Source organism: Candoia aspera, chromosome 5 (genome assembly GCF_035149785.1).
Source record: "Candoia aspera isolate rCanAsp1 chromosome 5, rCanAsp1.hap2, whole genome shotgun sequence".
In the NCBI taxonomy this organism is placed as follows: domain Eukaryota; kingdom Metazoa; phylum Chordata; class Lepidosauria; order Squamata; family Boidae; genus Candoia; species Candoia aspera.
Window position 1 is genome coordinate 37,645,907 of NC_086157.1, and position 24,383 is coordinate 37,670,289.

Sequence of the window (24,383 nt, forward strand, 5' to 3'; positions counted from 1 at the left end):
TGTTGTGTTCTGGTTAGTCTTTATATTTTCTCATCTTGGGCCTATCATATGTTCCTTGAACAATGGCTGATCATTTACTCACCATTCACATCCACTGCTATGCAAGTATTCTTATTCTCATGATGAACAGGTATGCAGGTTCTCTTTTATGTTTTGGGGCCACCTTACCTCTATCCCTCATGCACTGCAGGGCAAGTGTTGCTGTAGGAAATTTGCTATCACTGTCCACTTTTTGCACCCTTTAGAACCTGTTCTGCAGAGAGCCTACCTGCATTCAGACTCCTTGCTACATTTGTCTGCTATAGGGGGCAAAGCTGATTAGCACATCTTGACTCTTCCTTCCATCATGTGAGGGGAAGAACTTTTGATAATATTATAATTAAATTTTCCAAATTGATCTCTGTAATCAAGTAGACCAGGAAGAAATAAAAAGCTTGTAAAGTCTTGACAAAGCTGACAAAGCTACATACACCACATAAAAAGGAAACTTTGCACTGTATAATTGAAATGACTGAGTACTGATTTCATTATTGCCAGCAAACTGACTTATAAGTCTGAAGGGGCATCAAAATACAAAGAATGTATGTATAATCAATGTAAAGTTTGAAAACAAGATTAATAATTATGCAGGGACATCTATGCTTGTGAGGGGATGGGGATGCTCAAAAATATCATGATGGTGATTATATCTGTGTGATCAAAGCCCTGCATCTTTGTGCAGTTGTGGTCACCATCTTGCCTTTTTTTTTGCCCCTTTTATTTTCTCTCTTTTTGTAAGCAGCGCACTTCATGACAAATAAGCACTTCTTTTCTAGGCATATAATTCTCCTAAAGACCAAAGCGCTTGTGCCATGCGGGATCTGTGACTGAAGTCTCCCTTAACACTGAAAAACAGCTATTACATTATTGTGATGGTGGTACAGAGCTGGCTCAGAACTGTGCCTCTGAAAGAAAACGCAGGCATAATACTGGCATCTGTTTCCTTAACTCTAGCATTTTTCAAAGAGTGTGTGGGAGAGTTTGTTTTGGAAAAAGGAGGGAAGCAAATGTTTCCCACAATCGCTGCCTTGTGTGAAACTTCCTGGTTTGTAACTTGGTAATCTAGACATTGCTTTCTTGAATCAGCAACAACTAGTTTTTGTGAGATGTGCCAGGACTTTTCCATTAGGTAGTACAGCAGCCTTCCACAGACTGTTGCCTGTTTCTAGATGAGTGGAGAGTACCCCTACAGGAACACCAATGCCAGCTGGGAATCCTGGGAGTTGCAGTCAAAAACATCTAGATGGCATCAGTCTGAGAAAGGCTGCTTTAGGTATGTATGGATACATGGTGGATAACAAAAAAACAAAAACAAATAACAAAACTAAACTAAACCACCATGGTAAAGAAAAAGAACTAAAACACCCATGGGAAAGATCAATAATAATCATACCTCAGTTAAAACCATTGAGACCTAACAATCAGAAAAACTGTATCAAAAGATACATCACCCAACAACCCACAGTTAAGCATAGATGGTATCACCCTCATTAATGAAACACTTCTTCCTAAACAATACTGGGGAGGAAGTCAGCCAATATTAATTAGAAGGCTGTTTAGAAGGCTGTTCCAAAGCATGGTTGCTTCAACGTTTTGGCTGACCTCATTCTTATTTTTATTTTTTGTGCCTTCGAGTCAGCTTGTGACTCCTGGCAATTGCCTGGACTAATCGCTGCAGTTTTCTTGGCAAGGTTTTTAGGAAGTGGTTTTGCCACTGTCTCTTTCCTAGGGCTCAAAGAGGGTGTGACTGGCCCAGGGTCACCCAGCTGGTTGTGCCTAAGGCAGGACTAGAATTCCTGGTCTCCCAGTTTCTAGCCTGATGCCTTAACCACCACACCAAACTGGCTCTCACTTAGATGTGCTTAGACAAAATGGTACTCATTTTTTTTACAAGTGAGAACAAAGAGAAGCCAATCTTTGGGTGTGATGCTTTTTCTTAGAATGAAAAACCTTTTCATGGATGAAGGCAAATCTTTAAGAAATGATGGAAAGCCACCCAATTTGTATTATAAGGCATTCCACCTGGGACAGTATGTTCTCTCTGTTTACACGCACAAATATTTTTCTGAAACTTCTGTTCTGCCATCCATGGAAGGTGGGATGGTTGCCAATGTCAATATTCTTTAACTTGACTTCTAAGGCTCTTGGACTTCTCCCATACAGAAAGTTCTTTATTAAGAGCAAAATGTTACACTATATCTTTCAAAAGCACAAAAAGTACCTAGTGAACAAAATTCATTTGATACAAAGGACTACTTCTACACAACTGAACAGAACGCTGCTGTGGGCATGTATGTGTTTATGTATGTTAATAGGAGGGTATTAACTATGGCTTGGATCCTAAAAGAAGTTAATAAATTTAAGAAAGCTCATAGAAAGAGTATCCCTGTCCTTATTCCCTCCTAAAACCAGCTATAGAAAGAGGTACTGTGATGGAATCTGGGAAACTACCAGGGGTAGGAAGAACCTCTCCAAACTTTATTTGCTTGCTTGCTTGCTTCTTAATTTATATAGCTGCCTATCTCGCCATTGCTACTTTGAGTGGCAAACACAGGATTAAAAACAACCACAAGACATAAAACAAATAATAATTCAAACATAAACACAATAGTAGCACAATAGCATCCAAGGACAATCTAATACAATCCTACAACCATAGCAAGTTACATTGATGGGATCACCCAGCATTCAGACCCCAGGCCTATAAAGAATCAGGAAGAAGCCTGCCTGTGCCTCTTCCAAACACTATTTTGTTTTCTGGGAACTGAGGAATGTTTCAGCCCTCTTTGTTTATATAACAGTTGTGGCAGATTTCCCTCAAGGTAATCTCCCTGATTCTCCTCAAAGCCTGAGGGAACATCCAGGTATTTAAAGACTTCTGAAATGCCAGCAGGTACATAGCGCCTCCATAGTAAGTTTAGAGGGGATGCTATAAGAATGATGCCAGGGACAGTCCTGGATGAGTTTTTTATTGGATTAGTTATATCTTAGTGACAACATGTTATTAAAACATCAGTTGATATTTAACTGGATGTTAGGTTGAGCTGTGTAATTTTAAATGGTCTGGAAGTAAGCAGTGAAAAAATTAACATGAAATTTTAAGGAGCAATTTCATTGCTGATTTAGCTTCCTGTAAAATGGAGCAGACAACCTTGCCCAGAATTCACTGAGTCTATGCCGAGGGCAAGACAAAAGAGGTTTTATTTTGTTTTCTTAGGTCCCCAGGCTATTTTTTGCTAACATCAGAGTCCCATGGAACTATGAAATAAACCCAAGGCTATTTTTAGTGATGCATTTATTTCTCTTTCTCTGTCACTTACTAATTAAAATAAGTTGAAACCTTTGGAATCAACAGATCTCCCCAAATGAGAGGAAAAAATGGCCACAAATTTCAGCCCTACTTATTCTAGTAACATTAGAGCATCACTCTGTCCTGAATTAACACCACCACAACCAATGATGATGATAATGATGATGATGATGTGATCACCACCATCACCAGTAATGATGATGATGATGTGGCCCTCAGCTGAAAAAAGTTATTTATTACTAGCTTAATGCAATATATAAACACTTTTAAGTCCAGTGTTGTTACATTCTTTTTGACTGATTATGTGCCATCAGGTTGGTGTCAACTCTTAGCAACCACATAGATTTTCTTCAGAAGGAACTGTCCCCAACCTGGTTCTTTGGTTCTTCCAATGGTGTACCATTGCTGCTGTAATTGAGTTCATCCACCTTGCTGCTGGTCATAATTTTCTTCTCTTTCCTGCCACATTTTTCAGCATTATATATTTCTCTAGAGAGCTAGGTCTTTGCATAAAGTGTCTGAAGTAGGATAATTTCAGCCTGGTCATTTGTGCTTTGAGTGAGAACTCTGGACTTTGTTTGATGATCCATTTGTCTGGGTTTTTTTTTTTTTTTTGCTATCCATAGTATTCTCAGGAGCCCTCTCCAACACCAAAGTTCACAAGCATCAATACTCTTTCTATCCTGCTTCAAACTTTTGCTTCCATAGAACGTCACAGGGAAAACCACTGCCTACATGATTCTGATCTTTGTAGTTATAATAGACAGATCATGGCATCTGAATATCTTTTCCAAGGCCTTCATTTACATCAAATGTTAGTCTGCTATATATTTCTTGACTTCTGGTTCCTTTACTACTGACAGTTGATTCTAAAAGGCAGAAGCTGTCCACCACTTCAATGTCAGTCCTAAGGCTGTGCTGCACCTGTTGTGATTGTTGTTGTTGTTTATTGGTTTAGTCGCTTCCGACTCTTCGTGACTTCATGGACCAGCCCACTCCAGAGCTTCCTGTCGGTCGTCAACACCCCCAGCTCCCCCAGGGACGAGTCCGTCACCTCTAGAATATCATCCATCCACCTTGCCCTTGGTCGGCCCCTCTTCCTTTTGCCCTCCACTCTCCCGAGCATCAGCATCTTCTCCAGGGTGTCCTGTCTTCTCATTATGTGGCCAAAGTATTTCAGTTTGGCCTTTAATATCATTCCCTCAAGTGAGCAGTCTGGCTTGATTTCCTGGAGGATGGACTGGTTTGATCTTCTGGCAGTCCAAGGCACTCTCAGAATTTTCCTCCAACACAACAGTTCAAAAGCATCGATCTTCCTTCGCTCAGCCTTCCTTATGGTCCAGCTCTCGCAGCCATATGTTACTACGGGGAACACCATTGCTTTAACTATGCGGGCCTTTGTTGTCAGTGTGATGTCTCTGCTCTTAACTATTTTATCGAGATTTGTCATTGCTCTTCTTCCAAGGATTAAGCGTCTTCTGATTTCCTGACTGCAGTCAGCATCTGCAGTAATCTTCGCACCTAGGAATACAAAGTCTTTCACTGCTTCTACATTTTCTCCCTCTATTTGCCAGTTATCAATCAAGCTGGTTGCCATAATCTTGGTTTTTTTGAGGTTTAGCTGCAAGCCAGCTTTTGCACTTTCTTCTTTCACCTTCATCATAAGGCTCCTCAGTTCCTCTTCGCTTTCAGTCATCAAAGTGGTATCATCTGCATATCTGAGATTGTTAATGTTTCTTCCAGAGATTTTAACTCCAGCCTTGGATTCCTCAAGGCCAGCTTGTCGCATGATGTGTTCTGCATACAAGTTGAATAGGTAGGGTGAGAGGATACAGCCCTGCCGTACTCCTTTCCCAATCTTAAACCAGTCCGTTGTTCCGTGGTCTGTTCTTACTGTTGCTACTTGGTCGTTATACAGATTCTTCAGGAGGCATACAAGATGACTTGGTATCCCCATACCACTAAGAACTTGCCACAATTTGTTATGGTCCACACAGTCAAAGGCTTTAGAATAGTCAATAAAACAGAAATAGATGTTTTTCTGAAACTCCCTGGCTTTTTCCATTATCCAGCGGATATTGGCAATTTGGTCTCTAGTTCCTCTGCCTTTTCTAAACCCAGCTTGTACATCTGGCAATTCTCGCTCCATGAACTGCTGAAGTCTACCTTGCAGGATCTTGAGCATTACCTTACTGGCATGTGAAATGAGTGCCACTGTTCGATAGTTTGAACATTCTTTAGTGTTTCCCTTTTTTGGTATGGGGATATAAGTTGATTTTTTCCAGTCTGATGGCCATTCTTGTGTTTTCCAAATTTGCTGGCATATAGCATGCATTACCTTGACAGCATCATCTTGCAAGATTTTGAACAGTTCAGCTGGGATGCCGTCGTCTCCTGTTGCCTTGTTATTAGCAATGCTTCTTAAGGCCCACTCAACCTCACTCTTCAGGATGTCTGGCTCTAGCTCACTGACCACACTGTCAAAGCTATCCCCGATATTGTTATCCTTCCTATACAGGTCTTCTGTATATTCTTGCCACCTTTTCTTGATCTCTTCTTCTTCTGTTAGGTCCTTGCCATCTTTGTTTTTGATCATACCCATTTTTGCCTGGAATTTACCTCCAATGTTTCTAATTTTCTGGAAGAGGTCTCTTGTCCTTCCTATTCTATTGTCTTCTTCCACTTCCGCGCATTGCTTGTTTAAAAATAATTCCTTATCTCTTCTGGCTAACCTCTGGAATTTTGCATTTAATTGGGCATATCTCCCCCTATCACTGTTGCCTTTTGCTTTCCTTCTTTCTTGGGCTACTTCTAGAGTCTCAGCAGACAGCCATTTTGCCTTCTTGGTTTTCTCTTTCTTTGGGATGTATTTTGTTGCTGCCTCCTGAACAATGCTGCCAACTTCTGTCCAGAGTTCTTCCGGGACCCTATCTACTAAGTCCAGTCCCTTAAATCTATTCTTCACCTCCACTGCATATTCCTTAGGAATATTAGTGAGCTCATATCTAGCTGATCTGTGGGTCTTCCCTAATCTCTTTAGTCTGATCCTAAATTGTGCAAGAAGAAGTTCATGATCTGAACTACAGTCAGCTCCAGGCCTTGTTTTTACCGACTGTACAGATGTCCGCCACCTTTGGCTGCAAAGGATGTAGTCAATCTGATTTCGGTGTTGTCCATCTGGTGAAGTCCATGTATAAAGCCGTCTCTTAGGTTGTTGGAAGAGAGTGTTTGTTATGCAGAGTGAATTGTCTTGGCAAAATTCTATCAGCCTATGTCCTGCTTCAAGGGACGCGGTGGCGCTGCGGGTTAAACCGCTGAGCTGTCGATCGGAAGGTCGGCGGTTCGAAACCGCGCGGCGGGGTGAGCTCCCGTTGCTCGTCCCAGCTTCTGCACACCAAGCAGTTCGAAAAACATGCAAATGTGAGTAGATTAATTGGTACCACTTCGGCGGGAAGGTAACGGCGTTCCGAGTCGTCATGCTGGCCACATGACCCGGAAGTGTCTATGACAACGCCGGCTCCAAGGCTTTGAAACGGAGATGAGCACCGCCCCCTAGAGTCGGACACGACTGGACTTTACGTCAAGGGAAACCTTTACCTTTACCTATGTCCTGCTTCATTTTGTTCTCCCAGGCCATACTTACCTGTAATTCGAGGTGTCATTTGACTGCCCACCTTAGCATTCCAGTCTCCTGTGATGAAAATAACATCTCTTTTAGGCGTGTTGTCCAGTAGGTGCTGCAGATCCTCATAGAACTGCTCTACTTCAGCTTCTTCAGCATTTGTGGTTGGGGCGTATATTTGGATCACTGTGATGTTAGATGGCTTGCCCTGAATTCGAATTGAGATCATTCTGTCGTTTTTTGGGTTGTATCCAAGCACTGCTTTAGCCACTTTACTATTAATTATGAAGGCTACTCCATTTCTTCTGTGGTCCTCTTGTCCACAGTAGTAGATCTGGTGGTCATTTGATGTGAAGTGGCCCATTCCAGTCCATTTCAGTTCACTGACGCCCAGAATGTCTATCTTTAATCTTGACATCTCACCAATAACCACATCCAATTTGCCCTGGCTCATAGATTTTACATTCCAGGTTCCAATGGTGTGTTGATCCTTAGAACATCGGATTCGCTGTTCACCACCAGCACCGTCGGCCGCTAGCCGTCCTTTCGGCTTTGAGCTAGCTGCGTCATCACGTCTGGGGCTAGTTGAGCTCATCCTCTGTTCCTCCCCAGTAGCATTTTGACCATCTTCCGACCTGGGGGTCTCACCTTCCGATGGTATACCGACATATCTCTGGTTGTACTGATCCATTTAGTTTTCACGGCAAGAATACTGGGGTGGGTTGCCATTACCTTCCCCAGGGATCGCATTTAGTCTGACCTCTCTGTCATGACCTTCCCGTCTTGGGTGGCCCTTCACGGTTTAGCTCATGGCATCATTGAGGTGCTCAAGCTCCAGCACCACGACAAGGTAACGATCTTTTGCTGAAGACCTGTTGTGATTAGTTTGGTCTTTTTTATATTTAATCTTAGTCCCATTTTTTTTTCATTGTGCTCCTTGAAGTTCATTACTAGAGCTTGCAGATCACTTCCATTTTTCAGCTATTTATTTATCCATCCACATTTACAGGCTGTCCAGCTCCATAGAGGTGGTCAACTTATATTCTATGTTGTTCTTTTTATTTGTAAAAAAGCAATCTGAATAGTCTCATCAACAAAGAACAGGTTATTGATGTTCCTTTCCTTTCTCCAGCTTTAAAACCACACTAATTTTTTTCCAATTCCCTTCCAATTCCCTCAATTGACTCCCTCAATATATATTTACATATAGGATGAATAAATATGGGGAGAGTACACAGCCTTGTCTCATTCCTTTGCTGACCTGGAGACAGTCTGTTTCACCATGTTCTGTGGCTTCTTGTTCTGTGTACAGGCTGGGCATGAGGACAATGAGATGTTCTAGAATTCCCATTTTCTAAGCACATTTCATGTGATTGACAGAGTCAAAGGCTCTTCTACAATAAATGAAGCACATACTGACTTCTTTTTGGCTTTCTCAATTATCCAGCATGCATCAGCAATAATGTCTCATGTTCCTCCGCCTTTTCTAAAGCCAACTTGAAGATCTGGCATCTCCCTTTTCATGTAAGGCTCTAATCTGTATTGAATGATACTAAGCATTATTTTGGTAGTTTGTGAAATTAAGGTTATTTATACAATAATTCACATGCTCTGTAAAATTTCCTTTATTTGGTATTGATATGAGGATTGACCTCTTCCAATCTGTGGTCACTGCAATGTTGTCCAGGTTTGCTGGCACAGTTTGGTTATAACCTTTACTGATTCTTCTACTGTTGCTTGCCATATTTCTGTAGATATTCCATCAATTCCTGTAAGTCCTTTTATGGACTTTTTGCTGAAAATGGAAAGAGCTAAAATGATGATTTTTAGACTGGATGATTGAAAAAGTGTTGAATAAGGGGATGAAGGGATATGTTTAAGAGGGAGGGATAATAGTTTTGATTGTAACTGCTGTAATGAACTTCCAAAGTCACTTCTTTAATTATCTTTTTTTTCCCCTTTAACTGTACTGTTTTCTTTCTATTTATTTATTTATTTATTTTTCTTTTATTCAAGTAAAAATTCTCAATAAAATTATCTATCTATCTATCTATCTATCTATCTATCTCCCTTCTCACCCCAATGGGTGGTATGTGTCTTCCCCAACCTTGGGCCCTCTACCAGAGATCTGGGAGTTTGATGGTTCTGCGCAGTATCTTGGCTGTTCCTAGCACTGCACTCTTCTGGACAGAGAGCTCTGATGTTGTTCCTGGGATCTGTTGGAGCCACTCTCCCAGTTTGGGGGTCACAGCTCCGAGTGCCCCTACCACCACTAGGACCACTTTGGCCTTCACTTTCCACATCCTCTCCTCTTTCAGGCCCTGCTATGTATGTCTGTACATGTCTGTATATGTGTGTGTGTCTGTCTGTATGTGTGTATATATATATATATCATAAAAGAACTTCCTTTTGAGTTCAGAGATCTTTTGAAAGACTTTCCTTGTTCTACCATGTCTGTTTCCATTTTCAATATTTTTAAAGATGTCATTGTAATATTTTATTTATTGATTTATTTATCATATTTTTATCACTACCCATCTCCCCCACACGGGGGACCTGGGCAGTTCACAATAAAAGAATTTAAAATTCAATAAAAGCAAAATAATACCAGTAATCAATAAATATGTAAAATACAGTCAAATCCAAGTAACAGCAGATCTAATTCAGCGAGTAAGTCAATAAGACCAGTCCCAGGCAGGACTAGGAAACCAACCAGCCGCAAGAATGGCTCTTCCTCTCCCCAAGCATGGTGGCAAAACCAAGTCTTCAATTGTTTTCTGAAGTCCAGGAGGGAGGGGGCTAACCTCACTTCCAGGGGAAGGATGTTCCAAAGGGTGGGAGCTACTGCAGAGAAGGCCTGCCTCCTGGACCCCGCCAGATGGAATTCTCTAACGGACGGGGTTCGCAGCATGCCCTCTCTGCATGACTGGGTGGGATGGGTTAATGTAACAGGGAGGAGACAGTCCCTTAGGTAACCTGGATCCATGCCATGTAGGTGATAACCAACACCTTGAATTGGACCCAGAAGCAAACTGGGACCCAGTGCAGCTCATGCAGCAGTGCTGTCACATGTGCCAATCTTGGGGCACCAATAACTGCCCGCGCAGCTGCATTCTGGACCAGCTGAAGCTTCCGGATACTCTTCAAGGGTAGCCCATGTACAGCACATTGCAATAGTCTATATGGGAGATGACCAGGGCATGAGTGACCGGTCGAAGGGCCTCTTGCTTCAGGAAGGGGTGTAACCGGCGCACAACAGAAACTTGCGCAAAGGCCCTTCTGGCCATGACTGCCACCTGCTCTTCAAGCAGGAGTCATGAGTCCAAGAGGACCCCCAAGTTACGCACCAGGTCTGTCTGGTAATATTGCTTCTTGTCTTTTCCAAGAGGGGGATCTATGAGACGGGGTTATATGTGTTATATTCTTAGATTAGCATTACTGACTACTTTCCAAAATTTCAGGAAGAGTGTCTTGCCCATCATCTGGTACCTTGGATCCTTTTAACTAAAGATGTCACAAATTAAAACTGCAGCCTTATAAATGGAAAGCAAGCAAATTGCCCTCAAGCAAGGGAACATAAATTATTAAGGCTTTACCTGTGCATTTACCAAACCCTCCAACTGATTTGCATGCAACTGACTTCAAACTAGATAGTGGGCTTTATTTTTAGTATGCCATTTTCTTAAAGTCATCCTTTTCACATTTTTCCATACAGGTTGTTTTCACATCTAGAACCTTGTACTTGGTTTTTATGATGAGTGCTAATCCTATGTGTGTTAAATGAAATGAAAAGGTATTACACCTACCATTGGCATCATGGGAATATTCTATACCAGAAACTGTACACCTCCGGAAAACCATTTTATTCTCAGTGAGGGTCCCAGTCTTGTCAGAAAATATGTATCGAATCTGCCCTAAATCTTCTGTGATATTCAAAGCTCGACACTGTAGCTGAAAGTCTGTCTCTTCATCAAACAAATCTTTATCTTGATGAATAAAATAAACTTGGCATATTTTAACAATTTCAATGGAGACATATAAGGAAATTGGAATGAGACCCTGGAATGCATAAAAAGAGAGAGTCATTAGCAGAAGAAAAAACCAAGGTGGTAGAAAAGATGCATAATTGAATCAACGAGTGATGAATAGTGCAGCATTGTACTATACCTTTTTTGGGGGACTTATATATTCTGACTTAAAGCCAGCATTGTAAAGTTATTAGAGTATCTGCAAAGATACTCTTACTGTGACAGATTAGGAAAGCATATGGAGCAGCTGCAGAGATGATATCCATAATTAAGTCTGGCGGTGTTATTATCAAAAGCTTCAAGAGAAGTAAATACTTTCAGGGTAGTAAGATGAGCTTGAAAGAAGCTAGGAAAAGAAGAAGGAAAAGATTGTAGGGGTGGAGGGAGGGAAGAAAGAGAAAGTGCAGTCAGAATCATGCCAGCATAAAAGAGCTTGCAAAAGAAAACAACATTAATTAATAGTCCTAACATTTTGTTGATATACATAACAGGTTTTTAAATGAGCTTTCCAGCATGATTTGAAACAAGGAACATAGTGTGGGTCTATGTGCAAAAGCAATTGCCTCAACAGTTGCTCTTGTGGAAATGAGCAACATGTTCTGTAATTGCTAAGCAAAGTGCTAAAATTTTTTTCCCCAGATATTTTTTTTTAGCAGTTTTTCACATATTTTTTAAAACCTCATAAAAGCCTTTATTCACAAAAGAATATTACCTTCCTTCCAAGTTTGAGGCAGTATACATAGTATACATCTCTTCTCCAATTTTTCCCTACAACCCTGTGAGATAAAGTGGGCCCGGGAAGGTGTTGGAAAAGTCCAGGGTCTTTCACTTGTGTCAAACTCCCAGCTCAGCAAGGACCAGGAAAACTGTAGTGGCTGGTAAAGCAACGTGAAATGGATGTAATTCCAGCTAATGCCTTTGCTAGCCATAGACAGTCCCTGAGCATCCTGTTTCTTCAACAGTCCATGTATGCCAACCACTTGCCTCCTAAACATTTAATTATGTTTAATAATCTTGCCAAGTGCATGGATCTGTGGAGCCTCTTAGTTTCTGGAATTATAACTACTGTAGCATATCTCTCCAACACCAGTACTGCCATTTCATTAATTACAAAGAACAGTATGTACAAGAGTGAAGTGTGTTTGAGTCTTTTCCTGGGAAAGACATAAGCTGAAAGCTAGTGTGACTTGACCAATTAGTCATGTAGGTTATCCTGGAACCCACTGACTCCATCATCCTCCCACTACAGCCTCAAAAGTCAACTGAAAGCAAAGCCTAGAACAGGAGAGTAATCACACAATACTTAGTTACCTTTATCTCCCATGGCAAGTTTCAGCTTCTAATCTAGAGGCATGGCAAAGAGGATATCTATTGACTGGGACCAAGGGGCATCAGTTAAAGAAATCCCTGACTTATGTATTTGTTAGGGTTGATGGCACTATACACAGCACTTTATCCTCCAATTTTGTCCCATAAGAATCCTGTGAGATAAATTGAGCTTAGAAATAGTGACTGGCTCCAATCACCCAATAAACTTCAGGACCTAATGATGAACTTGAACCTGGGTCTCCTCAATCCATCATCTTAACCATTAAATATCTCAACCAAATACCATCTTTAAAATGGAAATTATGTTCTGTGCAATGCAGTTCAATACACAATTAAGGAAGCTTCTGAACTGCTTTTAAAATCAATCACTATAGAGGGTGTAGGAAACCTGTGATCCTTTCAAATGCAATCAAAGTTCAATTTCCAGAATTTCTCACTACTGGTCATCCTGGCTGGACAGATAGAATTTGTAATTAAATAAAATCTGGAGATGTTATGTTTCCCACTCATAGATAGAGCCATATCCTATGAATACCAACATAGATAGATATAGATATTTCATGAGTTACAAAATTTAAAATTACCACCACATATATGTTTTAAAATATTGCTCTCTAAATTGTGATACTGCTAATACTGAATAGTTTACCCTATTTATAAAAATAATAAAGGGGTGGGATAAAACTTAAATAAATAAATAGGAACTGGGTGCCTTTGTTACTGTGGATCATGTTGCTTTTATGTTCATGTAATGCTATAAATTGTTTATATGTCAAAAAATTGTATATTAATGTTATTTTTGTTGGAAGCCATCTTGAGCCTTGCAAAGGCAAGATGAAAATATTTTAGAGATCTGGATGCAGGTAGATGCAGAAGTATCCCTGTTTTTTATGGACTAAGAGGGCTACAAGGTTTGGAACTGAAGCTTAAACACCTCTAAGATCCGGAGGTCTCTCTTCCAATTCTTCAGGATTGGCTTTTGAGCAGTACCATGTATTAATTCTTCATTCTTGTGCCTGACTTTTGAAATGAACAAAAGCTTTGGATGCCTCAATCCTATGGTCTTCCATATAGCTATAAGGACCTGGTTTTTTTCCATGCGCTGAACCAAGATGGTAGATGAGCCCATTTTGTGATGACAATGTATGTTATTGTTGTCATCCTAGGTTATATGTTGATTATATGTTGTTCATGCTTGCCTATTTTGCTTTTGCATAGTATTTCTTTCTTTATATTTTTATGTTGTGTGTCACCCAAAATCCTAAATTGTGAGATGGGTGGCTTTCCAGATCTCTTAAACAAACAAACAAACAAACAAACTCAACATTTACAAATCTGCTCTAAGAAATTATTCAGGAGGGCCCCCGTTTCATTTGTGAATTCTAAGTACTGGTTTGATTGTGATGGTACGCAGGCCAAAAAGGCTCTAATAGCCAATTATAAATTACATAGAACAAATAATTGTCCCACATTTCCACAATGCTTTTGTATAAAAACAGTCTAAATTTTTAGTAGGGATGAAAACTAACAGTGCTTTAAGAAAGGTTGGGAACATTTAGTCATAGTTACTAGGACAAGAAATTTTGTGGCCTTTGGGGGCATCTGACAGCAGTTTACATGATAGTTGATCCATAATTGACTGTTCAATTTTCACTGTTATCTGGGATATATATTTCTGCACCATTTTTGTGGCTAACTTTAGGCTTTGTTTAGATACATTACCAGATTGGCCTCAGTTATAGCCTATGAAACTCATTACACAACTGAAATCTGGAAGAACATCTAGTGGAGACACAGATATGTCATTTCACTTACAGATCATATGGCCAACATCCCTAAAAGAGAGGGGGATCCATTTTTACTCCATATGAGATAAAAGGACTGCTGATCCAGCCAATCAGCTTGCTAAGCATTATTATCAAGCTGTGAGCTGGTCATTTCTATTGGAAATTGTCATTGAGGCTTAAATAGGGAAAACTCTTAATGGAAGAATGAACAGTTCTTTAGGGAAGGAGAAGCTACTCTTGACCAATGCCTAATTTTATGGAATCTAGCTAAAAAACACATAATCTCACCATGTGGAGCTTTATCATCAACACTTAACAATTTTAAGTCTCCTTCTGAATTGCTATCTTGAAATTTAATTTGAAGGAAATAGGTGCATTTTTATTCAAAAGCTATACAGTAGCACATATGCCAGAGTTAAGCGTAATCTTCAGTTCCAACTGTTTAGAGCAATTCTAATCCTGAATGGTCTTTATTGTTCATTTATTCTTTAAATGTGTTACTCAAGAATCATAATTATCATTTCCCTATGCTACAGTATCTGATAATTATTTCAAGTCATCTTGCACCATTTGGCCATTGTTGGATATTACAATTCTGAACAGCTGCCGATAAACCAAGAAAAACAAAGTTACAACTTTTTAAAGAAAACTAGAAAATTGTTGTAGGTAGCAACAGGTAGGAAGTCTATTGAATAAGTGAGATTTTAAGTACCTGGGAGGTACATAAAATATAAATAAAATTTTAAACATCTGGGAAGGTACCTAAAATATAAAGTGCAATCACAGAAGTGTGGCCATTATCTCTAGATTCTACTGTAGAAGAGGTGACCAATATTTCTTCACTGCTTTAAAGGTTTTTGAAGCAAAAATGCTATTGTAGCTGCTTGTTGTGCCTACTCAAGAAAGACACCAAAGGGGATCTATCTGGTTTCACATATCTATCAGCCTTTTGAGTTAAACCAAACTTTATGCTAGACACCTGGACCAGATATTACAGAACAGGCTAAACTGTGAAGAAATAATTGGACTGGAACAGGTGGGATTTCAAACAGGGAGCCTGATGGTGGATCTCATTTTTGTGTCGCACCATCCAATAAATACATCTATAAATTTAAATCTCCTTTATATGTGGCTTTCCTTGATTTTAAAACTGCATTTAATTCGATATCTTGAATACTATTATGGGAAAAGACTATAAAACACTACTATCAATATAAAACACTACTCTCTGATGTTTTTAATTTGGAAGTTATATACCAATGCATTGCTTCAAGTGAGAGACAATGGAGTGCTCACAAAGAGTATACCAACTGCAAAAGGGGCTCAGAAGGGTTGCATTTTCACCCTGGCCTTGTTCATATTCTGTATTAGTGATTTGGTGGGAGTCTTAGATCACTAAACTGCCAGGTGCAGGATCTCTCTACTCCTTTGTGCCAATGATGCAAGGGTTATACTGTACCTTATACTTTGATTGGACTAGGAAGAGCATTGAAAGCTATTATTCACATCAGTGAGTTCCAAAAATTGATCATAATCTGCCAGAAGTCCAAATTAATGGCATTTCTAGCAGCTGAAACAGCACAGAAGGATTGTGGGTGGAAATAGCATAGAATCACTTACTTCCTTTCAATACCTTAGAACAATATTTTATGCCTTGAGGTCCTGGAAAACTCACTACAAATACATCAAGGAAACAGCATCTAAATGCTCAATGACTGTCAGAAGATTCTTTTTTTTAACCAGAGGAGGGGTGTTTGGCCCTTAACATTTTTGAGGCCAAAACCCTGGCCTAGATTTTATATGTGGAACAGATTGGGTTGTTTTTTTTAAAAGCTAACCTCAAAGAGGTCATCAAGTCTAAATTTCTCAGGTACATCCTCTCTACTTCTAAAAGCATCTCTAAGGCAGTTCCCAGGCTTGAGGCAGGATTGCCTTGGATTGGATATAGGGCTCGGAACTTAGTAATGCAGTACTGGCTGAAATGAATTTTTTCCCCATTGGGCCTTGCACTGTTGGCTGTAGCAGATGATTATATTTTACTATGGGCTTCATCAGTGGAAAATAAATTAAATCCCATTGGATTAGCCAGAGGTTATCTTCTTTCTGTTGGCTGTGATCAGGCCAAAAGGATTATCTATCACAGCCTAGAGGACACTGAACTTGAAGCTGAAGTTGGCTCCTTAATACAGAGCTTTAGAATACTGATTAATAGGAATATATGGAAACCTGTAAAACTATCCAAACACATTAACCTCTCCCTAGTTTAAGAATTTTTTCAACCTAGGAATAATGTCTTACTCTCAGCCCTTTTAAGTGGTAGATATAATAAAATTCCTGTATCTGAGCATATATGACCGTGTGATTTTGGAAAGGTTAAAATTATCTGTGTGTACTTCTCTTTTGCAATTTTTATAGAGATACTTGTGAACTTTATTTAGTTTACTTTATTTATCTTCCAGTGATTCCCAGGGAGAAGAGTTTTATACTAAATTTAGCTCATATTTTATTATTGTGCACCTTCCTGGTGACTGGACTGTCTTATTTTTCTATTGTTTTGGATGACAGTCTGATCTTTGATCAAATATAAATGAATATTATATAAATAAATATTATCTTAGCTGCTTTATGAAATGCAAATTACTGCCTACATGTTCTAGAAATAATGGAGTCCACATTCTTACTCTATCTTTGTGATCCACAGACTTATCTCTAGTGCAGTAATTAAATGAAGGTTAATTTCAATAAAGTTGCAGGAATGGTTACTTTTCATCAACTTACTGTATATTTGTCTTATATTCAGGTATGTTTGGACCCATTGATTCTGGCTGATACTTTGAAAACGATGTAAGAAAAATGCTTCAAACTATCACTTTTCCTCTAAATCTGTGTGTGTCTGTGTGTGTATATATGTATGGGCTGAGAAAGAGAGATTGCCCAAGGTTACCCAGCTGGCTTTGTGCCTCAGGTGGGCTAGAACTCATGGTCTCCTGGTTTCTAGCCTGACGCCTTAACTACCACACCAAACTGGCTCTATATATTTATATTAGGTCTTGAAAATGCCAGCAGACTTATCAAACAACGAAGGTGAGATGGGATACAACAGTATCCCAGCCACTGAGCACCGCCCCCTAGAGTCGGACACGGCTGGACTTTACGTCAAGGGAAACCTTTACCTCTCCTTTCAAGCACTAGCTATGAAATATTGCTGAATACTTATGATGGCCCAAGTAAAACATTCTCCCTTTATTAACCAACAGATATCATAATGTCTCTTTTGTTCTGTGAATTTTCTTTGGTGAACCTGGGGAGGTGAAATCAGAGCCATGGGTTCTTTTATAGTGTCCTTCTACAGAGATATCCATTTGTGTTTGACTGCAGCTGAGCAATGAGGCCTGCAAGTTCCATAGCACAAGGGCTTTCAATAGCTAGGTTTTGCATCATCACTTGCTCTGTACACTGGGTGCTGGTAAAGACAAACTAACGTGGTCTAGCTTGCAGTGAATTGCTTTTTTAGGATTTCAGAGATTGTGGACAGCGGAGATTGTGGATAGCATTTATGAGAAATCACTTTGCATTTTTTTGGGAAGCAACTACAGTATACTATGCTGGTGTTTATGACTGTAATGAATCTATTTATTTAAACAAATAAGAAACCAACAATTACATGCTACTTATTGGGCTGGCTAAGTTGGTTAATGTTTCTAGTACATTCACCAAGAATTATTTTTCTGTACAGCAAGATTTGGACTAACATTAGAAGAAAATATGCCTTTAATGCATAAATGTTTGTACAACTGGAAACTGACTTGAGTTCTATGAAGTATGCAGTATATCTGTATGTTTGTACAAATAAATAAATAGCAGTGCTATTAATATCTACCCAGAAATGAACTCCACAGTGTTCAGTGATGCTTAATCTCAGGCAAGTGTATATCATACTGAAGCATTATTCATATAGATCAGTGTTTCTCAACCCTGGCAACTTTAAGATATTTGGACTTTAACTCCCAGAATTCCCCAGCCAGCCTGGCTGGCTGGGGAATTCTGGGAGTTGAGGTCCACACATCTTAAAGTTGCCAAGGTTGAGAAACACTGATCTAGATTAATTATGTCTTTCTCTCTATTTTTTTAAGCAATGGGTTCTCACAAATGACTTGGCAGAAACATCTATGTTATTTCAGTATTATGCTCCATTGTTACCTGAAAAACTATAATCATTGTCAAAAATAAATAAACGGCAGCTTGAGCTGGAGGCCAATACTTTCCATCAGGACCTGGGACATCAAAGACAGGTTTCTTTTTGTCATTGTACTGCCAGACCCAGATTCCATGCCCTGCAGGAGGGGAGGGAGAGATTAAAACACAGATTAAAGAGTGTAGAAACATATTTAACCGACATGCTTTCTGTCTTCTGAGGCAATACTATTATGCTTTTTCCTATCTTGTAAGGCTAGATGATTTTAGGAATATCCATCGCTTATGGATATAATGATTCAGTGACAGTCATGCAATTTCTATGCAGAGAGTCACACATTTCATCACTGACATTTTCAGGTAATAAAAGGAAAGACTCTTTTCTGAAACTCAGAAAGCTAGTCAGTGTAAACCAGGTTGAGATAACTTGGTGCCCTTCACCAACTTCCAAAGATGCAAACATGGCCAATGGATGCAAGTTTTATGTACCTGATATAAGCATTTGTAAACTAGATGGATCAATGAACTGATATAAGATAGTTTCTTCTATTAGGGAAGAACTATGAAGTTATTACATAAAACAGGTTTTGTGAGTACACGGCTCTTGCAATCATTAAGAAGGCTGCAAAAACCTACTGGCTGTAGCTAGTGTGGATAATACTGAGTCAGAGGAACATTATTATAGAATGATCTTACATAGCAGAAATCAGGTTGCACAAGCATCTGTGTGAGCGTGTGTGGGGGGAAGAAGTGATGAAACATATGTTTTAAAATCCAGCAACGAACTAAAAAATACTACTATGAGCATTAGGGGACATCCCACTATTCCTCTGCTTAATTTGTGCTGCTATTGTTCCTATATTTGAATTAGAAAACTATGTCGATAAGTGTGTTTGAAAGACTGGAAATCCTGGGAATGATGCGTAGGATTAGTGCATCGTAAATGTGCATGGAGGGGGAAAGAGATCAGATCAGATTTTAATCTAAACCAGAAAAAACATCTAATGCTTTAAAAGTAGTTTGTAAAAACTACCAACATTTGTATTCAGCTCTCCTCAGATGACAGAACATTACTAGCATCTCTATTTTTAAGGAATAATTTTGTATGGGCTAATGAAGGTTGGTCTTAATTCTCTCTTTTCTGTTACCTTTTTTTTAAAGCTACGTTTGACTTTATACTTCATAGAACGGGATTAAATCAGGTTGGTTTACAAAATGTAACAAGATTTGTACTGTTGTTATTTAATATGTACATTGCTTTTGGTACTATCTTAGCAGCTGAGAATATGGCACATACATTTGAAAGAAGGAGGAAATCTTTCTCCCCAGCCATCTAATTCAGTCCAACAGAAGTAGGCCTCCAACATTTAGTTAAGCCAAAAAAAGGTTGTTCCAAAATACTGATTTATCTGTATTTTCATTCTGAGTTTTCTGAGTTCAGTGTTTTCTAGTCCATAAATAAAAGTTAGAGGAACTTACCAATAGCAGAAAACAAGCACATTGTGATAAGTATGAGGGCACACCAAAGAACATCACAATTCATTTGTCTTTCAAGCTTACTGCGTTTGTAACGTGGTCCACTGTTATTTAACAAGGCTTTTGTCTCATGGCCTGAAAAAAACAACTTGTATTACATGATAGCATATATAAGAGGGAGGGAGAAGAATATAGCAAGTACAAAGAAAAACAGGCATAGTTTACCTGCATAGATCACTATTCCAGAGACTTCTTCTGTATTTCTAACAGTGCAACCTCGTAACAAAAGATTTTCTTTACACAGTGGGACTTTTTCCCCATTCTTATGCACACTGCCAAAAAGAAAGAAGGAAGGAAATAACAATTTTATTTATAAATAACTTGTATTAATTAAAAAAGATGGAGAAGGAAGATATATTAAGTTTAAGCAATTTCTCGACAAGTTAGAAAGGCTGAATTTGACAACTTTATATTTATAATGGGAAAACTCAGACCTTATTTCAGAGTATTCTGAAATAGTATTAATTATTATTAATTATTATTCTGAAACAATATTAATATTAATATGAAACAATCATTCCAAAATATGATTTATTTATGATTGCTCTAAATAATATTTAAATATTTGAAATAGTATACAGGAGGAAGATAAAAGGAAGCTCAAAGAAATGCAAAGATTTGCATAATCCTCCTAACAAATGCAGACCAATGAAAACTAAACATTAGGGCTTGTGGAGCCTCAGTGCTTTCCTGCTGTTCATTAAAACAGAGTGCTTTTTTCAGGCTTTTCCATGAACCTGAAAATATAAAAAGATGTGGCTGCTTTCGTAGCTAAGAGCTGCCATGCTAGAACAAGGTCCTTCTGAACAATTTCAAAGTGTACTGAACCACACAGTGCTAAACAAAATCACAGCCAACATTCACAGAATGTTGGTTAGATATAGCAGAGGTTGGGAGCAAACAATATAGCGAGGGAAGCACTGGCTTCATTGGAGCTGATGGGGCAAATCTCTTGCTGAGGTTCTGTGGAAGATTCTTGGTGGGATGCAACAAAAACAAATGTGTTGAATAAAGCTGTGGATGTTTTCATAGATCTTTTCAGGAAACCAAAAAGCAGCAACATTTGGGCTACTGAAAAACTGTGTTTTGCTGCTGAAATTTGGTGAAGGTCTTTGGGGCTTCAGAGGATGCAGAAAGGGTCCTTTGAGGGCCATATGAGGCTACAGAGCATAGTTTGGAACAATGTATCCTGAAAGAGGGCAATGCTTTTCTGGCAATCATTTTACCAAGGAAAATGACAGAAAGCACTCTGAAGCTAGAGAATCAACTCTGTTTATTAAGACATCATCTCAGAAACAAAGCCGAACTGATGATACACTGCATATTGCAGCAGCTTGTAATTCATTTAGTTTTTAAGAATTCAAAGTACTGCTGCTTAAAAAAAAACCCATTACTGCTTTTATTTCCATAGTATTGTATGTACTTATAAAGTCTTGCATTTCCCCCAAGAAGTTTGCAGTCACAAAAATATAATAGTATAGCAGGTAACAAAAAGAAGGAAGGGGTTAGACCAATTCTCTTACAAACTAGTTCTTTTATTGATTTGTCTGCTAAAGACATATTATCTCAAAAATGATTACAAGGTTCAATAATCCTTAGAGTTCATAGCAGGTACCGAAACAATCTATCACTCAAAACAATGTTTCCAGAAGCCTAAATACAACAATCATTGCCTAAAATCTCATGGTAGCTTGTGAAACTGAAGAAACAGGCTGCTGGTTGTGACCTTTTTGTCCTGAATGCTTGAGTGGCATAAGAAGGGATTTGCCCCTATGCTTTTTATTACTCCATTCAGAGATGGCAGATATGGTAGCATTGTATTGACAGGAACTCCTGTTTGCCATGAAAATTATATAAGCAAGAGAATGAGAAAATAAGAGACAAAACAAGAGACCCACATTAAAATAGAAAACCAATTACATTTATTTTAAAAGTATTCAGCCAATCATCATTCTGCTTAAAAATTCCGTTGTTGTTGTTGTTATTTGGATCCCTTCCTAGCCATGAAGCACCAAGATGCACAAAATTTTAATTTGGGGGGGGATGCTAGAAATATAAGTACCTTCATTTAAATTAGCAAATGGGTTTTCATAGACACTTTAAAGAACATCCAAAATATTTTTATAGTAGGGCAATTCCGCCTTAAGTAAGTAAATAAAAACTGCAGATGAAATGGTAGGTTATACTCACATGAAGCCTCGAAATCTACGTATGTCAATATTGGGTTCTTCACATTCAATGGTGCTAGCAAATTTCATGGGGTCAAATTCAGAGTCCTGGAATAGAATTAAACAGTGAGCAGAATTATTTTATATGGCAGTGTCATCCATAAATGGAAGGTGTAGTTGCTAGTTTGAGGAATCTATTTCCCTTTGTTCTATGTGGATCCCAGTTGGGATCCTAAGTCCCAAAAAGGAATAAATAATGTCCATTTAGTTACCCAGCTGGATCACCGGAAGCTTGAAAGAATATGAGAACCATAACTGTGGCTGAACCTCTTTGCTACCCTTTCAGTTTGTGCTTTCTAGTGCGGTAGTGATAGCTAAGGAACATGACTTATTCTAGAGAAGATGCTACAGTATATGCACAACGGATAGGCAATGGAACCTGGATATCTGAGACTCAAAAAAATAGTTGTAGACTACTTGTGATATGCCCAAACTTCCATTCTGTGCACTTCCAGAATTTTGATTTCCTTTATTTATTAACTTAATGGCAATAGACTAAAGAGATATCAGAATCAGCAAAATTGTACAATAAATAGGAGGGGAAAAACAGGCAAGAAGCAGAGTATCATAGTTGAGCTATACACTCTCCTTTACAAAGATTAATTGAAGAAACAAAGCTAAAGTGGTCAAGGAATGTGATGTAAATAGTAAAACAGAGTCCCAGGCGTAGCTAATTATAGAGCAAACTTGGCTTCCAGAATTAATTTCTGCTCCTGCCCTACCCTTCAACCCAAAGCAAAAGGAATGATAGTTTTAAAAATCAGGTTTACCAGGAAGAGGATTAAGAGAAGGATTCCTCCTTCATGCACGAGCTGCCCAAAGAAGATTAATCAATTAGTAATCAACTTGGGACTAGATTAATTATTCCACAGTTAGCAAGATGAATTGGGATGAGGGTGGTGTTCAATTTACCATTAACTTTGTCCCTCATTTCATTCAAGAGGCAAACTTGTGCACAGTCTCCAAAAGGAACGTCGTATTTATTGTCTCTTTTCTACCGATCGAACAAAAGGCAATTGAGGCAGGGCAGGGTCTTCTGTTGCTTGCTTCACTAACATTTCTAGAGCTCCAGAGAGTCTGCATGAATTGCAACATATACAGGCAGCCCAAGGTAACTGAACAACAATACAATATCACAGGCATGTTCAATCAACCTATAACAGCAACAGCTCAATACAACACATCATTGAATTCACAGGATTTTGAAATGCAAGTATTTTACCTCTACACCTGTACTTAGTTAAAGATGCTTAACCTCTCACGGTGGTTTACAAAAAAATTAAAACACACCAGATAATATTAGGTACAATAAAATGCCTATTAATTCAGAGCATTCCTCTCTCTCTTTCCACATGGCTACACATACATACTCATAAAATACTTAAAATTACTCAAAGGCAGACAAAAATAAACATTGCATAAGGAATCTCATGAAAGCTGATAATGGTAATGGATCCATCACATGCAATTCTTTTTTCCTAGGTCCCACCCTGTTGGATAAGGTAAAAAAACCAATCTAATTCACTTTCTTGGGTCCCACTATCACCCAAAAGAAGTGAAGATACAAACAGCTTGAAAAAAAAAGTAGCTTGAAAACAGGATTACAGGAAAAAGTCATTAGCAGCAATATTAGCCATGATAGCTCTATTATTATTGTTACTGCTGTTACTACTACCTCCAGTTATTATGGTTGTATTTCGATATCTTCTGGAGTTCAAGGCAGCACACATGGGAGACAACACTTAATTTATCCTTGAAATAGCAGTCAGGGGATTGTGGGGTAGGTCAGGCTGAAAGACAGTAACTGACCAAGGAACATTGTTAGCTTCGTAATCAAAAAGGGACTTTCTGGGTTTCTGATGTTTCAGGCTGACACTTTTTACCATCAAGTTCTGCTTGTTGGCCTCCTGCAGACAAATTGCTGGATTCGACAGGCCTGTAGCCAAAGCCAGCATTGCTGCTCTTCCATGCTTTTCCATGAAAAACAAACCATGTGAAAAGCAGGCTAAAACTATTAAATATGTTGCGGGGAAGTCTGTTTAGGATTATCTATAAAGGTCATTGGCTTTCCTAGAATCGCCTTTGCATTAGAAATACACATTTATGAAACATTTAGTACTGACTTGCTAACTTGTTTCTATCTTTTAAAAGACACTTTGCAACATGAAATCCCAGGTGATGAGGCCCAGTTGTAAACCATCTGGTCTTTTACACTAAGGAAATATTCAAACAATTCTAATAAATACATAAATAATTTATATTTCCCCACAAGGTATACCAGCAGAACCCCCACAAGGTACACCAGTAGAA

General features: G+C 38.8%; 1 protein-coding gene across 1 annotated transcript in view; it reads right to left on the reverse strand.

Moving 5' to 3' along the window:
* The window catches only part of ATP10A (ATPase phospholipid transporting 10A (putative)), a 150,366-nt gene that overhangs the window by 42,934 nt on the left and 83,049 nt on the right, over positions 1-24,383 (reverse strand). The window contains exons 3-7 of the mRNA XM_063305006.1: positions 22,036-22,121; positions 20,011-20,117; positions 19,789-19,920; positions 18,316-18,449; positions 10,778-11,030 (exon numbers count right to left, since the gene is read on the reverse strand). Coding sequence (XP_063161076.1) covers positions 10,778-11,030; positions 18,316-18,449; positions 19,789-19,920; positions 20,011-20,117; positions 22,036-22,121 — 712 coding nt within the window. The remainder of the gene's footprint in view (positions 1-10,777; positions 11,031-18,315; positions 18,450-19,788; positions 19,921-20,010; positions 20,118-22,035; positions 22,122-24,383) is intronic.